Here is a 16,976-nt window from a genome sequence, read left to right as displayed (position 1 = left end):
TCTGATTTCTGACCCTGCTCAGTAAACGTGTTCTGCCTGTTTGTCAGCCATGTGACTGTAGTCACCTGACTTATGCAGTCACCTGTTCCTCATTCCCCCGCTGCTCAGCAGTGTATGTTATAAGGCTCTTCCCATAACCAGACCCTTGTTATGGATCTGCATTATCAGGCTGATTTTCCTGATCAAATCCCGACTGCTGTCACGTTCTAATGTATCATTGAGTTGTTACTGGAAGAAGCCAAACAAACAAAGTCAGAACGTTAAACTGCCCATAAATCGTATTCCATTGCACTGATGTACAAGCCTCCACAAACAGCTGCGGTCGATGAATTTTATGAGGGGAGAATATATACAACAATCCCGTTACTCTAAACACTAAAGCATGTCTCATCTGAGCAAAGCAGATTCTTGCACTGCACGGTGATGATGGTGGCGGGTGACTATTGCCGTGCAAAGCACAGCATAACTCAAAGTGAATGACTGTGGAGAAAAGTCTTTCACAACATTTAGCCAAGTCAGAAACTACAGTTAGGAAACACCTTGATTCTAGATGTACAATCCTGTTTCCAACAACATGCAAACCACTCGTTGTGCTCAAGGAACAGAGGCCAGATTAGACTCTGACCACGTGATGGACACAGCTTTATGGCTGCTCGTGTTCAATGATGAGTGCTGACAGCATTAGGATGGATTTTAATGTAAATATTTTGCAGCATTTTACACATCTGCTGTGTCAAAAAACACAAATCAATCATACATGAATTAACAACATTATCAGATGATATTATCAGAACAGCTCCAGCCTTTTGCCTGAACCAGATTCTGGTTCAGGCAAAACACACAAACTTAAAGTGTCTGCAGCAAAGAAGGAACACATCTCAGAGAGGCTCTGATCTGCTGAAACAGTGCAAAATCAGAACATTACAAATGGCACGTGACTACAGCGAGGACCGACAACAACAGCCTGATAAAACAAATCACCATGATACTCTGTTTCACCTTTATCTTATTTTGACAAAAGACAAAATCTGAAAAGTAGCTGAAAGAACAAGACGTTGTTGTAACGCAGGATCTAATCATCAGTGATTAACTCTGGCTCGAGTTTGTCTCTTTGCTCTCTTCTCCTTCAGCCGCCGGGCCGGAGGGGCCTGGTTCTGCCTGCTCAGAGGGGTTTCTGTCTATTACTGTCATATCGTTTTTACATCACAATATAAAACACTCTGAGGCAACTGCTGTTGTAGATTGGCACTATGTAAATACAACTGAATTCAACTGAAGTGAATCTGAGACCAGTCTTTGCTTAAAGGAGACCTCATTTCATCTCCCCTCTTCGTGCGTGTCTACAAGACTAAACTGTTTGTTCACATTTAATGAGGACAGGCTTCAACTAAGGAGGTAAAATTAACTCCACTGAGCAAAAGGCTGTGAAATTGTACTACTTTTCAGTTTTAAAGTTCACTTTAAAATAAAGGGCAGTTTCTTTAACCCTCTATTAGTGATTGGACCCCAAGTCTAGCCCTATATTCTAGAGAACGTGTTAGTTTGTTTTTGGTGAGTGGTTTGTTCCCTGATACTCAGCAGAACATTTTCTAAACCACAGAAATATCCGGACTGTCTCCGGTTAGAGTTTAAAGTTGGGGCTGTCATGGATTAAACTTGGGCCTCAGTGGGCTTACTGTGATCATGCAAAGCTGCTGTAGTGGAGTCCCAGAAAGAAAAAGAGTTGTAAAGTACACGATAGAGCCCCTTTTGATTTTTGATTCAAGCCAGCTAATTAAAAGGATTAAACATCCTGTTTGTTGACGCTCGATCATAAACCGTTTATGATCAGTCAGGCTGTTTTAGCTTGTGTCACAGGAAGTTTTCACCCAGACTAAAGGGGGTGAACTTCTGTGCTTGTTGAGCTCCGATCTCAGCCACATACAGAGCCCCAGTTTTCAGGTCTAGGTCTACCAAGTGGGGCTTCACATCATCAGCCAACTGGATCACACTGACCACTCTGCACTGGCCAATCATGCCTACAGGCGGCGCATCCAGCAGTGAAATCTGATTGGTGTTGAGCTGGACAACAACAAAGTACTTTTTGTCTGGGGTAAGGCGCACAGAATAGGGTGCATCTTCAGTAAAGCAGCTCCCCCACGTCCCCAGCCACTCCCCGGTGACAGAATTAAAAACCTGGATCCTCTTGTTTCCTCTGTCAGCCACCCACACCCTCTGGGCCGTGTCCACGGTCACGCTGTGTGGGATGTAGAACTGAGCTAGGCCTTGTCCTTTCTCTCCATGCATCCACATCACCTTCTGCTCTTTGGACAGCTTAATGAGGCGGTTGTTCATCCCTCCATCACCGTCCACAATATAAATTTCCCCAGAGTCGTGGACAAATATCTCGGCGGGCTGATCAAACTGCAGGGGGTCCAGTCCAGAACCTGCTTTTCCTGGCGTTCCAAGCACCTGAGACGAACAAATCGAGAATCAACAGGATGTTTTCTATTCCTAGAATCACACTAGATACTTCAGAAACAGCTTTACTTAGCACCAAATCACCTGTAGCAACTTTCCTGATGGCGTGTAATGTTTGATGCAGTGACCATACGGGCCGTTCCCCACATCTGTGATCCACACGGTGGGGTTCGATGAAGCTGCATCTGCTAGAAATATTCCATGAGGCTTCTCCAGGGTGGTTGTATTCCAGGACATGAGGTAATCTCCGTCTGTAGTGAACACCAGCACCTTCGGGGCGTTGTCACCTAAAGGAAAGCACAGTGACATATATGCTGCACTGCATCAGACTCCACATGCAGCCAGCATTTAACAAAGCTTGGTGTCCTTTAGTTTTAGTCCCTGCTGAGGACGTATGGCTGTAAAAGGTCAATGATGTGAGCTGGTGTTTGTCCATGAGGAGCTCTACAAGTCAGCTTGATGCAGCGACTCTCTTACTAACAAGATCTGCATGTGAACTGTATGATGCTGTGCATGTGTGAGAGAGGGAGAGGTCGCAGCGGTGTGGGATAAGCTGAAAGATGTGCTGACATGCTGGGTTAAATGGACTGAGAGCTGACATGTGCTTCATTTAAAGGAGGAGAAGAGAAATAACTGCTGATTATTACACGACTGACTCCTGACCACAAAACTGTGACACTGCAGAATTTGTTTGTCCACAAACTGATGCACTTGTTAAACAGAGAACTGCAGCACAATGTCAAACCCCTCGTGTGTACTGACGTTTTGTAATTTTCTGAGTGATTTTTTCTTTTTTAAAATCATCTTCTTCTTTCGGTGTATCTACTCAGATTACAGATACCTTGATAATACATTCACAGATTCAAAACTGCGCTGTATCATGTACTAAATACCACACACAGATGTCCCTCCACACCACAGCTGACCAGCCTTCGGCCGATGGTGATTTTTCGTTTTTACGGGCCAAGGTTTTTTGGTTTTTGCTTATTTTGTAATGGCATAAACAATGAAAGGTGGTTGATTGGACAATGTGCCATGATCAATTCTGAAATGGACCAATTACAGCCGAGGAGGTCAGATGCACCCGCCCCCTTGTCTTATCACAGATACACAGAAGAAAATAGTATTGATTCGTCCCAGACTTCAGCTACAAAGCTGGAGTTATTCTGTCTTTACGCTGCACAGCTGCCTCTTCTCTTATCTCCCCCTCCCTCTCCTGTTGCTACTTCAATCATGAAACTGATCAATGATCAGCTGATCGGCTTTTCTCTCTTGTTTGTTTATCGCCCACTCTGTGCCAGAAAGAGGAAACCAGCAGATGTCGCGCTAAACAACAGCAGCACGTTTAAGCTTGATCAGCTGTTGTTAGAATTTATTTAATATTAATTTCTAGTATCAGCTGATGTTTGCTGGAGCCACAGCTGTAAAGCTGCTGGTCATGATGTCGGTTTGGTTATCTGGTGAGAGGGAAACATGAAGATGAAACCAGGAGATGTCCTTACTGGATCATCAGAGCTGTGATGGAGAAACAGGTTTACCTTTTAGGTGACATGGATGAGTTGAAGTTATGAGCTGTTTCTGAGAGACAAATAACACCAGGATCCTTTTCTAAGTAGCTGACAGCTGGTAACTGTGCAGGGGCGGGTCTAGCAAAGTGTTGCTAGGGGGGCAGGTAGGGCATTAACAGGGAGAGGGGGGCACAAAGAAATACTTTTCTGTCTTATTCTTATTTAAAATGTCTCACTTTTAATAAATATTTATCTGAATCTTTAAACTAAAGTGGTCATCTGATGTAACCTGTATAGAAATCATACATATACCAACAAGACTGTACATCACTGTCACTGCAGTGTTTCATTCAAAGGCTTTGTAGCTTTTCCTACAATACCTGGGGGCTCTACTCAAAATGCCTGGGCCCATTTTGTGTCCCAGTCCAGCCCTGCTCCACACTGGGTTGCGTTGGCAACATCTATAAAAGCATCGCTGCCACCTGGTGCCCTTACACTCTGATACAGTGAGCTACTTCATCTGACCTCAGCAGCACTGTTTTACTACCTTTATTATATTTGTTGTGTTTAAATTAACTTCTGTAATGAAGCAGTTTCCAAATGTCGACCTTATCGTAACAGATAACAATTAAGATCATCTTCATCTGCACTGACACACTGATGACGCAGTCACCATTATGATGTTTGACTCTGAAGTACTTTACCAACAGAGTGTGATTACCTCTCTGAGCCACATACACCACCCCAGCATACTGGTTGACTGCCACTCCAAACACGTCTCCGGTGTAGAGCTCCGGGTTCTTGGGCCAGCTCAGATCCAGTTTGTACAGGGGTCTGCCCAGCAGCTGGTAGTCGTGTCTGAGGCTCGAGCCGCCCGGCTGCTGGCTGCTCATGGTCCCGTAAAGCACCATCATGAGCAGGACCAAAGAGGCCATGCTGGAAACTATCAAACACGTATGACTTGTCTTTGTCATCAGCATCAGTGGTTTTGCTGTTGGCGTGTACTTCATTTAACACTCTCGTTTTAAAGCTGCCAGGATGCTGCGTACGTGTCCGCGCAGGACGCACAGGCGGAAGTCGGCTTAGCTACACGGGCTACGGAACAAGCAGAACCTTCGTACGATACCTGCTAAGATATTATACGGTTAAAAGCTCGCGATTGTCTTATATATTTGAATCCCACCGACCAAACAGAAAGACACTTCCTCTTCAGCACTAAACGAAAACAAAACAGGCTGTCACGTGAGACAAGCACGCAAAGCATTTCTGTTTATTATGTCGCAATAAAACCGCGTGAAGAAAAAGAAAAGAAAAAACTAGATTCATTCGAGTTCAGAAATAACCACTGAATAAAGATGAATTTAAAAAATAGACCCATGAGATTTAATATATAACGTAGCATAAACAAGCTAACATATGAATATCGTTGAGGTTTTATTTTTACAGAAACATTTCTATTTCCGGTCGCTTGAATCAGCAGCAGGAGGAGGAGGATGCTCGGTGATGCCTGTGTTTCCCTGTCTGGTTTTATGTGTAATGAATGAGCTGTAGTCAGCGGGATTTACAGACAGCGTTAAAGAAATGACCTCTTTTGCGTGTATCTTTATGACTCTGCGTTATTTACATATCTGTGTTACAGCAACAGAAGACCACAGTGGGGCCCCCACAGTGGGGGGCACAACTGTCAGCTAAGAACAGGAAACTGACGCCACACTTCGGACTCACCAAAAAGAAACAGAAGATTGAAAAACACTCAAAAGGCCTCCGCAGTAAACAGATCCGTGGGATGTGCTCGGAAGAGCAGCTCTCACACAAAACTGTGACTCTGTTTGTTGCAAGGAAACCGGGTGTTACTGTATTTGCTGTTACTGTTTAAGACAGGAAAAAACAATACAATTATTATCTAAGGACTACACTGTGAAACAGTAGAAGAATGTTAAATTCCAGAAATACTAACTTTCTGTCAAGGTCTGATGGCTCTTCGTGTATTCACTGTGGAATTCAATGAGTCTTGAAGCCAATGGACAAGAATTTTACAAAATTGTTTCAGAATTGTTAGAAGCGCCTAATTTAATATGTATTCAAGAAATATGGTTGAAATGACAGTTTGATTGTGTCAGATATTGGTATACAATCAGGAGTCACAGACAGACTAGAAAGGTGAAGAATAGGACATACATGTGGTATGTCTTATCCCAGAATAGGACATGGTATAATATTATGAATGTAATCAAGGTATGGACAGATAAACATAGTGTGACGATATCATGTCATTGTGTGGTCTATTATCATAATCCTAGCAACACACCGAGAACTGATATACTGAATGACGTTGGTGTCCCCATCAGAGGAAATGTGATGTGGGGAGTCGTAGCAGAACTCGTTCATGTGAATGAAGAGATTGAAAAAGTTCATAAATGATCATGATTGTGTGTATATTAGTAAAGGGCACAAGCTATCCCAATCCCCTCAATCAAACCAAGCAGTTATAGTGTAAATAGTCAATTCAGGTAAAGACCCAACAAATCTGTTAAGCTATAGATCCATGGCATTAAGATCAGGGAGCATAGAGTTGATGATAACAGAGGCTCCTCATCAAATGTGGTGAGGGACTTCTGCAACTCAGAAAACAAGCAGTAAATAGCAAATTGTAAAAGTTGACATTAGAATTCCTGTTTGGTAGGACAAAAGAAGTAAAAATAGGTGCCGACTGTCGTATGATGTGTCGTATATTACTTAACATAAAGAATAATGACGTTTTTGAAAAGACTGAACAAATGTAGGAAAATTGCGTTATGCTAAAGATGGGGCGCACTGGGTAGAAAAATGGAATGTCTCTGAAATAAAATGCAGCCTGCAGGAAAGGAAGTAGAAGACTGTGCAAATAAGTCGGGATTTATCCTATATTTATTTATTTTATCAGTTAAAAAAATCATGTCTTTTTAAAAAAAATACTAAAAATCAGTACATTCATGGTTACAGGTGCACGTGGTGAGATTTCTACATGCTTGTTTGATGAGAAGCTAAACTGGTGTTAAAGAAAGTTAGACACAAGTCTAGTTTCTGCTTTGTGTGTCTCTCAAGTCGAAGTAGACGGGAGGAAAGAAGAGCTTATCTGCCCGTACGTGTATGTGTTCAGGGAATATAAAGGTGGACTTGTTGGCAAAAATGAATTCAGTTTATAGAAAATTAGCACCAAAGGAAAAAATATAATTCATAATCATATGCAGAAGATTTGATATGAATGTTGAGATAGTGGACACACAAATACATCTACAGAGAATCCATTAAGTAGTAAGTAGTTTTGAACAGCATGCAGGGCAGGAACCCAAAGCAGGAGATCATATAGGACTGACCCATACACTACACCCATTAACACCCCGTCTTTACTCTATTATGACAGAAAGTGTTAAAAATGCAATAAGTGCGAGTGGGGAGAGATTTAGTAGCGTGATTGAAAGGATCGTAATCAGAGGAAGCACCACAGATTATGTTATTATTACAGGAGCATCTTTGAACTACAGGATTGAGAATACAGCTCGTTTCCTCTGCTAATCTGTCCACACGCCAGTGCAGGCGGTGATGCTGCTGCATGCTTTACCGACGCCGTTAAAATAATTAACAGAAGAAGAAGAAAGCCGACCCAGCACCACAGTTGACCAATCAAGATGCAAGCTAGCTGTGATGTCACGACGCTGCTGTGGCTGTGCAGCGAGGCGACTCTTGCTTCCTTTACAGTAATTTTCTTGTAATTATTTTATTCGAGCTTTTGAATCTCAGTGCGAATGACAGTCAGTGAGGGACAGAGGCGCGTTTCATGTAGTGTAAGCCGTCGAAGGATCGACTCCATGGAGGTCGTGGACAGCCCGCTCAACCTTGTAAGTTTGATGTTGCAATAAGAGGCTATCTTTACAGCAGCTAGGAGCTAGCGGCTAGCCGCTTTGTTGTTAGCTTTGCTGCTGTTGTGCTGCGACCCATTTGCTTCGTAAGTCAGATGTTGGAGCAGAGACTGGCGTTACTCTCAAGGCGTAAAGTCGGGAAAAACAAGAATATATGGATCTGTTTTACTCGTTAGCAGAGCCATTCAGGCATCACTAGCAACATAGCGCAATGCTTTTATGCCTCATAACACACCGCTGCAGTCCGTTCACGAACAGAGGCTAACCAGCGCTCTGCGCATGGTTTATTTAGTCGGTGACAAATACACAACCGTGGCCGAACAGACCGGCACGGTTGGGTTGCTGTTTACACTCATTGGTGGAGCTACTTCGACTTTCTGAGTTGGAAATCCAATTTATGGGAACGTTTCAGTTACCTCGGAAATCAGAACCAGAGCCGCGTCATCCCCATTCACTCCAACGGAACGTTTCGTTTTTTACAGCAATGGCGGATCATGCAATAGTTAGCAATATACGCTAACCGCACCATAGAGATGCAGAAGTGAAAGAGAAGATGTTTAAAAAATAAAGTGCACCCAGGTCAAATTTACTCGTGGGGCACAAATCATCAGGAGATGTAGGTGCTGTATGTACACAAAGGATATATATCAGGATACTGAAGCAGTGGACAGAGCCTGGTCAGTTTCCTTCGTATGGTTTATGTAGTGAGTCACAAATACAATAGTGGGATTACAGATTAAAATCTTTACCTTCATTGTCACGATCCTTGTTTGTTAACTTAAGGTTCTTGTGGCTTCTCCGACTTTCCAAGTATAAATTGGTTGAGGAGGCGTTCCAGATGAAAACGGCACCTTCTGACGTCAGCTGGATGCTGACTCTGGCCCGCTTGTCAGCATTTAGCAGACACATAGGCCATCCATGTCAGCAATGCACAGTCAGGGTTTTAGATGATTGATCAGGAGCATGTCTGCGACACATGAAACCCTTCTCCATTTGATCTTAATATTTCCTCCTAACTTAGCTACAGCTCTGAAACTCGGTCATCCAGGATTACAGTAGAACTACCAGCTAGTGTAACATGTCAAGAACAAAAAACACAGTAAATCACATAAAATCCAATTTATCGGATCTGAAGACTTAAAGTCTTCAGATTCTATCGGATCATCAGTCTCATTTTCATAGCATTAATGTTCATGTATGACAAGAAGTTTTCTTACAGTAAAGAGGGGAAGCTAGTCTCTGTTTCGTATTTTTGCTTCATATATTATCCCTGGTTTCATTCCACCACCTCTTTAACATTCTCGTAACACATTGCATTCCCTGTCTTACGTTCTTCAGGCTCACCAGCAGTGCAGACAGGCCGACCGTTTGGTAGCTGCTGGGAAGTATGAAGAGGCCATCTCCTGCCATGGAAAAGCAGCAGGTAGTCTCAGTTTCACACACACACTCCTTACAGTCTTCTTCGACCACAGTCTTTCTCCTTACAGTCCTGCCATGTAGTGCATTGCTCCTCTGTAGATGCTCTGCAGAGCGGAGGTCGTTCACTGAATGTGCTTTGGACTCTTTCTGGACTTGATCTGCTTTTATGCAGAATCAGGAAGTAACCAAACAACGAGTAGAACGTTACAGTGCTGACTCTCCTCACATAAGCAAACTGCATTTCACTTCCTATATACTTTTATGTTGTAGCCATGGTAACATCTTATAAGAAAGCGTCTGAGGAAGGGTGGTGTTGTTGGGTTTGGGGTTTTTTACTACATCCACTTCACTCCAATCCAGCGCAACAAATACTGTCCCTGTCTTATTGTGATGACCATACATTAAACTGATGTTTAATCCAATATACTGTGTGTGTGTTAGGTGTGTATTCTGTCTCATCTCTCTCTCTCTCTCTCTCTCTCACTCTCTCACACACACACACACACACACACACACACACACTGTCTCACTACCAGATTTTCTGACTGAGGCAATGAAGGCACCCGTGTGTGAGCAGGTGAGACACTCAGTTTTATCTTTTTATCTCTCTGTGTTTGATCAGTGATGGAGTGAAACATATTCTCTGTCATGTAAACATGCTGATTCAGATTCACACACAGTTCTAACACCACCTGTAGCATGCTGTAGATCATCTAGACCAGCGGTCCCCAACCTCTGGGCCGCGGACCGGTCCGTGAGTCGTTTGGTACCGGGCAGCGAGAGTTGAGGCTCGGGTGTGAAATTTATGGTTTTCAGGGTTTTTATCGTTAACTCTGTTTCCCCGGGTCTTTTCCCGTGTTGTAGTTGTGTCTTATTTTGAAAGAAATATTTACATGTTACCATAGCGACCAGAGAGCATTAAGGGGCAGAGAGGAGGATGTTACTCTCAATGTTGTTGGCGCATTTCAGGAGGACGCTGCTAAAAAAGTTACACAATTACACAGTGAATTCATGTTTATTATTATATTTACCAAATACCAGTTTTTGTCTCGGTCGTGTCATTTTATTTTGTTCTATTTATCCGCGACACCTTGAAGGCCGATGAGTGAAAATATTGTCTGACATTAAACCGGTCTGTGGCCCAAAAAAGGTTGGGGACCGCTGACGTAGACCCCAGAGGAAAACTGAAGCCATGACAACTCAAGTTTGTTTGTTTTTTTTAAAGCAGCAGCTGAAGTTAAGGGTCACTTCCTCTAAAATGTCCATCTTATCATCAAAGAAAAATTTAAGGGGAAAATAAACTTAATGTAATGTTGAACATGTAACATCAGGAAGACAGCGAGACAGTGGGTGAGGTGTAAAAGCAGGAATGACAGACGGAGTTTCAGGCAGGAGTACATCAGTAGCTCTGATGGTCAGTGGTCATGTTGACAGTTGAAGAAGAGCAATGAAAATAGAATAGAATAGAATACTTTTATTTAAATCAGTAGACGTGAGACAGAATGCATGTGTGAATGAGACGGGTGTAACCGCAGACCCTGTACATCACACTGCTGTGATGTATGGTTTGGAGACAGCAGCACAAACAAAAAGAGTTGAAGATGCTAAGACTTCTCATTAGGCCTGACCAGGACGGACAGGATTAGACATGAGGGTGTCAGAGGGGCAGAGCAGGACCACAGAGCAGATTCAGGGGTGTAGTGACAGAGGTGACCTGCACATGTCTGCTGTAAATAAAAACTACATTGACATGTGGTCTCCGTGGCCTCTTCTTGGTTGGATATGCTGAGGATTTTTTTTATTAGCACTACTACTGTTAATCAGTCTCTGTGCAAATCTCAATAAGTAGTAATCTGTAGTAGTCTTAAAAACAGACAAATCTTAAACGTAGGAAAGTCAGAAGTCACTCACCCACCTGCCTGATCGTCAGAGTTTCAGAGCTGATTGTTTGTGTATGTCTTGTATCAGGAGAGTGATTGTTTGTTCCTTGACTGTAGGCTCGTTTGTCCATGGAGCTGCAGAGGGACAGTCACATTAAACAGCAACGGTTAATCCAAGAGCGCTGGAAGAGAGAAGCTCGGCGAGAGGCGGTTAAGACACGACTTGGTCTAGTGCAGGCTACCGGGCCAGGGTTCTTTTCAAAATCTCCGTCCACGGGCAGCAGCCGGCCCTATGCCTCTCCAGGCGCCTCAGCTGCAGAGCTTGGAAGCGTCGGGGAGAGGGAGTATGACACCTTACTATACCAGCTTCAGACTCGGCAGACTGGAGGAACACAGATTTTAACTCCAGTGTGTTCGGGATCTAAGACCACCAAAGATGACAAAACGCGCCTGGAAGAACAACAGACGACCATCGAGAACTTGCGACTCCTGGTTGACGGCCTGACGAACGAAAACCAGCAGCTGAGAGCCGAGAACGAGCGGCTACGACTGGAAAACATGAGGCTGCACTCGGAGGCAGCCGACTTTGTGGAGCGCTCCGAGCTCTGGGTGCTCCCACAAGCAGGTGGTCCTATGGGAACCGGAGTTGGACAGGGAGGGGAGAGTAAAAGGAAGGGAAAGGAGATCGCAATCCCTCAGCTGCCACCGTTGGAAATGCCAGCTCAGGAAGACCTGTGTCTGGATGACCTGCCTCCTCTGGAGCTGCCAGAGGACATCCAGAATGAACTGCAGGAGCTACTAGACAGGGATAAGCTGTAATAGAACACATCACACACACATACACACACATACATGTGGTTCAACCAGTACGACTTTGAGTTCAGATGCCAAAACGTTATACAGTGAAAGCTACCGGCTCGACCCACGAGGCCTCTGCTCAGGTGGAATCAGACGACAAACGGGAACATCAGAGAGGGAGGAAGTGATAACGCTACTATCACTGGTGCAAGGCAGTCCAAGCCACAGATAAAGGAAACGTTCACTAATCTGTGAGAACAGCAGCGAGGCTGTGTGTCAGCATGACAGGAATACGGGCAAGGTTCAAGGTTTTCCCAAAACTTTCACTTATGTCTCAGACTTCTACTGTGTTATCACATGACCCAGATCTCATACAGCATTCAACGACAGCTTAGTTCTGTCAGCAGCAGATCAGCTGATGTTTCCCACAGATTTAGACTTTATTTAAGGTGTTGTGGAAGCGGGGGTGTGTGCAAGTGTGTGCATTATTATGAAAGGACACACACACACAGCTTTCCTACAAGAGTTATGACATAATTCTGTGTATGTGTGCTTTGTGGCTCCAAACTCAGCTGTTCTCAGAATAACTGGTCCTGCGGATGAACTCCGTCCTGGACGTTTTGTTCCAGGTGTTCGGCACCGCAGGCCTGAGCTGGATTTTAAGTGACATGAGAGGTAAAGACTGAGTGTCGATTGTCTGGATGAACTGCTCCTAAAATTCTTTTGTATCCACACAGATGCATTCAGATCATGTGTAACTTAATTATAAGAAAGCATACTGGTGTTAGGGAAAAGCTTGTAATAGACTCATTGATGTTTTTCTGAGCAGATACTTGAAGGCTTATAAAACAAACAAGCCTTCTGATGTTCTTCTTATTCCCCACCAGAAATGTAGAGACACACGGGTTATCAATGGGTGTCAGTGGGGATCAATAGGAATGAGGGCTGACGCGCACACAGTGTCATCAGCGAGCAGATATGTTGATCTATTCTGAAGAGTTGATACATTAAGGTTTCCAACAAACACCATGTGAATAATGACAGTGTTCTTCAAAGGTCAAAGGGCAGAGTCCATCAGATGCTTCACACAGTTCTTCAAAAACAAGTGTAGTTGTGGGTTGTTGTGTCTCAGGATCTTCATGTCTGTACTGTTTATGATGTTGACGTCATTCATCGTGTCTTGTTGACTCTGCTAACAAACTGTAGTCTGCATTTTATTTCCTGTTTTGAAACCAAGTAATTATTCATTAATGGAAATGTTTAGTCCTGAGCGTTTGCAGTACCATATCATCTGGTGGTCACGCATACATTAAACTACAGTGTGCTCTAATGGTAACATCAGCTGTGTTTACTGTAGACCACATGTGAATACAGTCAGAATACTTGACTTCTTGGACGGGTGCATCTCAGCAGGCCTGGTTTCCAACACACAAAGAGCATGAAGGCAGCAGAGCACTCAGCTCAAATAAACTCATCTTGACTGGGGTGAGCAGACGGTGACGGGCTGACTCTGTGTCAAGCCCCAAAGTTAAGCCTCACCAGTATCCAAATAGCAGAGGCATGAAAGGCTGCTCACTCTCCTTATAGCTGTGGCAGGGTAAAACTATTGTTTGAGGCCAGTGAACATGCTTTCTAAGATAAGATAAGATAACCTTTATTAGTCCCACACGTGGGAAATTTGTTTTCTAATGTGGGTAGCTGGGCATTGTAACGTGAGTCTAAGGGGAAAGAGTCTCTCTTGGCGCGAGCTTCAAGTGGCCGGTGGAGGAACTACAATTTATGTCAGTTACACGTTTTTAGTCCCAAATGTGGCAGTTTGTACATTACCTGCAAAGCCAAAAGAAGCACCTTCGGTAATCTGAAGCTCTCTTAAATGTTTGGCTCACAGTCATCCCAGGATGTGACTTTGTGAATTTCTTTTTGTTTGGATGCCTCAAATAACTGAAGATATTTTGATCCACATCATAAAATCTGATCACAAACATCCATGACAACAGAAGCAGAATGCAGCATAAACTGCAGGCAGGGCACGTTTATATTATCATAGGCCGTCAGTGAACATCCAGCGAGGCTAGTCCAGCTTAATCACAAAGCCATCCCTTTAAAAGATTCTTATTGATGGATCATTCACGTCCCGACACTCACCGGCTCCTGAACTGAAGCTGTGGTGCAGCTTTAACCGAGCTGAGCAAGCGTTTAGTCCAGCATGTCTACGAGCAAAGCTGATCGTTTATGTCGGCACAACAGAATAAAGAGGACTCGAGGCAACTTGTTTACTGTGTTGCTTGCAGTCTAATGCATGCAGCACGTGCAGCACGTGCATGCATACTATCACATATTTCGAGGCACTTGTACAAACTCGTGTATTCACTTAAGAGAGTGCATTTCCTTCCTGGATCCACTATGATGAAGATGAAGACGTGGCTACACACAGGACACTTTGCTGCATTTCCCAGCTATGCAAAACTCATTCATTGTAAGCCACGTGTTTGGCTTAGCTGGCCTTTAAATCGATGGTGATGTGAACAGTTGTACAAAATGATGTTCTGTTTTTGAATAAAGCTAACTGACTGTCAGTCTCAGAGTGTCATTTGGACTTCATGTTATTCATGTGTTTTTGAAATGAGCTTTACAGAAGCTGCTTTATCATTCTCACAGGGCATGAATGCAGCATGACAAACCTGCCAGATGGTCAGCTATCAGAATCACAGCGGCTGAAAAAGCTTCAAGTTGTCTTGTTTTTGGACAAGTTTTTGACTCATTGACTGAAAGCAGCAGCTCTAAAACCACCTCAGTTCTTCCAAATGCCCAAGCGCTTAACTAAGGCCCACACATCTGTGTCCCAGCTCGCCACTTGTGGCCGGTTGGATCAGAGATTTGTTAAAACACCACTGAAGACATTCTTACTGCTGATGCTTCACTTTAAGGGTTTCACTTGCAAACCACCTAGAGCTGTCGAAGCAACTACAGGGAAATGTCAAGTAGTATTTGAGCAGTTCAGTAAGCACTGGTTCTGAGAATGGGCCACCAATATAGGTAAGTTAGTTGAGCAGGTGGCTCATATGCTGCTACTACAGAGGCCTGGGACCACACTGGGCCATTTTCCTGCAAGTCATTAAGCCCATCTATAAAGGCTTAAAGCCAGAAATAAAAATCTTATTTTAAATCTGGCTGATCTCCTTTTCAAGATCAGTGAACAGAAGCACATCTTCTAGAGCTCTGTGTGTAATCTCATTTGGTTCCATTGTTCTTGCAGCTTTGTAACTGATGTCATAAGGAGGCAGTTCTGGAGTGTCGTCCAGGTGCTGCATGCTCGCTGCATGCTCAATCATCCAGGTAAGTAAATCCTAAAAGACTGATTCTGTTCATCTGGACGTTTTCAATGACAGAAATGTTTCGTCACTCATCCAAGTGACTTCTCTGGCTTTTCAACCCCAAAACACGCTGCACCAAAAGCTGGTCCACCCCAAGGATCGGGTCCCCGACACAGACAGAGTAACATAGTGTACGCTGTTAAGTGCCAGGATTTATACATCGGGGAAACCAAACAACCTCTGGCTAAGAGGACGGCACAACACAGCAGAGCCACCTCGTCAGGCCAGGACTCTGCAGCCTATTTACACCTACAGGCCAGTGGACACTCGTTCAGTGATGAGGATGTAACATCCTGGACAGGGAGGGACGCTGGTTTTAGGGCGGAGTCAAGGAGGGAAAGACCATCTCTGAATGGAGGAGGGGCCTGAGGGTACATCTGTCACCATCTTACAATGCTGTGATTGCAGCCATTCCCCAACTCTCTGCGAATGGGACTCATGGCCATTGATCAGTGGTTGTTGATCAATGGTCATCAATTTGCATGATTAAGATTAAGGACCTGACCTCCCAGCCCATTGTTCCATCAGTGGGCTGGTTTCAGTCATTATGCAAATGTCCTGTTTATAAGATTGGAACCTGCAGTCAGCTGAGACTGAAGACGTCACCTGATGATGAAAGTTTCTCCCTCTGAAAACGTCCAGATGAACAGAATCAGCCTTTGGGATCAGACTCTTGGCTTTACTGCTGTCAGTGACGGGCAGTGTTCTTATATTGACAGAACCACATTCATGTGCTGTTGTCAGATTCATCTTAGCCCTATACAAACTCTGTACTGTGTGATTTGCACACACTTCTAATTGCTGTTGGTGTGAACTCTGAGCAGAGCAGCTCTGGCAAAACGGGTTTTTCTGGCAAAGGGAGAAGTCCAAAAGCTGCTCTGTGGGCGGCTTCAATCATCAGCTTCTACGTAGTTTATTACAGTTTTTCTCAGTTGCTTTGGTGCATTTCTCACAACAGAATTAAACTTTGCACAATAGTCAGTTCAACCTCCACAACATGTAGTCGTTTTGGCACAACCTTGTGGCAGTTTCATGTTCATTTCGTCCAAAGGCAAATGCCTTTGGACATGAAGCAGTTGAATAAGTACAAATATCTAAAGAATGGTCACTTTTGACTTGCTGTTCATCACCATCTCCTTGCTTTGATCATGAATGTCACAATTATTTATACTTGTGCCGGCTGAATAGTCATTGTCCTTACAACTAATAGTCTTCATTTCATTGCTTGTGTCAGTGCACTCAAAATTGTTGAACATCTTGTCAAACAATTTGTACACCCATTTTGAAAACCCTATTTTTAAGGAGTTTCCATGAAAATCTCCATAAATTACTTTTCTCAGGTGAACCTTATCTCACACTAATGAATATTGGTGTGTGTTACTCTTACTTGCAACCAATGAAAAGCCTCTTCTACCCAGTCACAGGTGAATCGCGTTACAGGATCCCCTACTCTACAAGTATATATATAATGTAAACCAACAGACAGGATTGGCATGAGGTGCATACTGAATCTACAAAACTGCAGAACATGGAACGTCAGCCTTGTGGAAGAGGGGTGAGGATCGGTGGAGGACGAGGACAAAACCGGGCAAGAAGAGGCCAACCACATAGACACGTCCCTGACGAAATCAGGGCAAC

At 43.8% G+C, this 16,976-nt stretch overlaps 2 protein-coding genes across 2 annotated transcripts; one reads left to right on the top strand and one right to left on the bottom strand.

Moving 5' to 3' along the window:
* Positions 1-804: 804 nt before the first annotated feature.
* Positions 805-5,183, bottom strand: LOC146626114 (NHL repeat-containing protein 3-like). Its single transcript, XM_085360325.1, has 3 exons — positions 4,690-5,183; positions 2,545-2,747; positions 805-2,451 (listed from the first exon to the last, which is right to left on the bottom strand). Exons 1-3 carry the CDS (start codon positions 4,976-4,978, stop codon positions 1,852-1,854), a joined length of 1,092 nt encoding a protein of 363 aa, XP_085216451.1. The 5' UTR covers positions 4,979-5,183; the 3' UTR covers positions 805-1,851.
* A 2,478-nt stretch (positions 5,184-7,661) lies between these two features.
* Positions 7,662-14,529, top strand: nrbf2b (nuclear receptor binding factor 2b). Its single transcript, XM_085360324.1, has 4 exons — positions 7,662-7,846; positions 9,206-9,290; positions 9,823-9,863; positions 11,284-14,529. The coding sequence occupies exons 1-4, from the start codon at positions 7,754-7,756 to the stop codon at positions 11,983-11,985; spliced, it is 921 nt and encodes a 306-aa protein (XP_085216450.1). The 5' UTR covers positions 7,662-7,753; the 3' UTR covers positions 11,986-14,529.
* The last annotated feature ends 2,447 nt before the right edge of the window (positions 14,530-16,976 follow it).

The sequence above is a fragment of the Diplotaxodon limnothrissa genome, linkage group LG8 (genome assembly GCF_057381915.1).
Source record: "Diplotaxodon limnothrissa isolate DT_005_m linkage group LG8, D_limnothrissa_male_GT1.1, whole genome shotgun sequence".
Lineage (NCBI taxonomy): Eukaryota > Metazoa > Chordata > Actinopteri > Cichliformes > Cichlidae > Diplotaxodon > Diplotaxodon limnothrissa.
This window is presented reverse-complemented; position numbering and strand designations above follow the sequence as displayed.

Bases quoted from the DNA above. Each gene is read 5' to 3' on its own strand.
- nrbf2b (XM_085360324.1), top strand. From the start codon at position 7,754: ATGACAGTCAGTGAGGGACAGAGGCGCGTTTCATGTAGTGTAAGCCGT. The intron at 7,847-9,205 runs GTAAGTTTGATG...TACGTTCTTCAG, and splicing joins TGGACAGCCCGCTCAACCTT to GCTCACCAGCAGTGCAGACA. The intron at 9,291-9,822 runs GTAGTCTCAGTT...TCTCACTACCAG, and splicing joins CTGCCATGGAAAAGCAGCAG to ATTTTCTGACTGAGGCAATG.
- LOC146626114 (XM_085360325.1), bottom strand. From the start codon at position 4,978: ATGAAGTACACGCCAACAGCAAAACCACTGATGCTGATGACAAAGACA. The intron at 2,748-4,689 runs GTAATCACACTC...GCTTTCCTTTAG, and splicing joins GGTGTATGTGGCTCAGAGAG to GTGACAACGCCCCGAAGGTG. The intron at 2,452-2,544 runs GTGATTTGGTGC...TGTTCGTCTCAG, and splicing joins CATCAGGAAAGTTGCTACAG to GTGCTTGGAACGCCAGGAAA.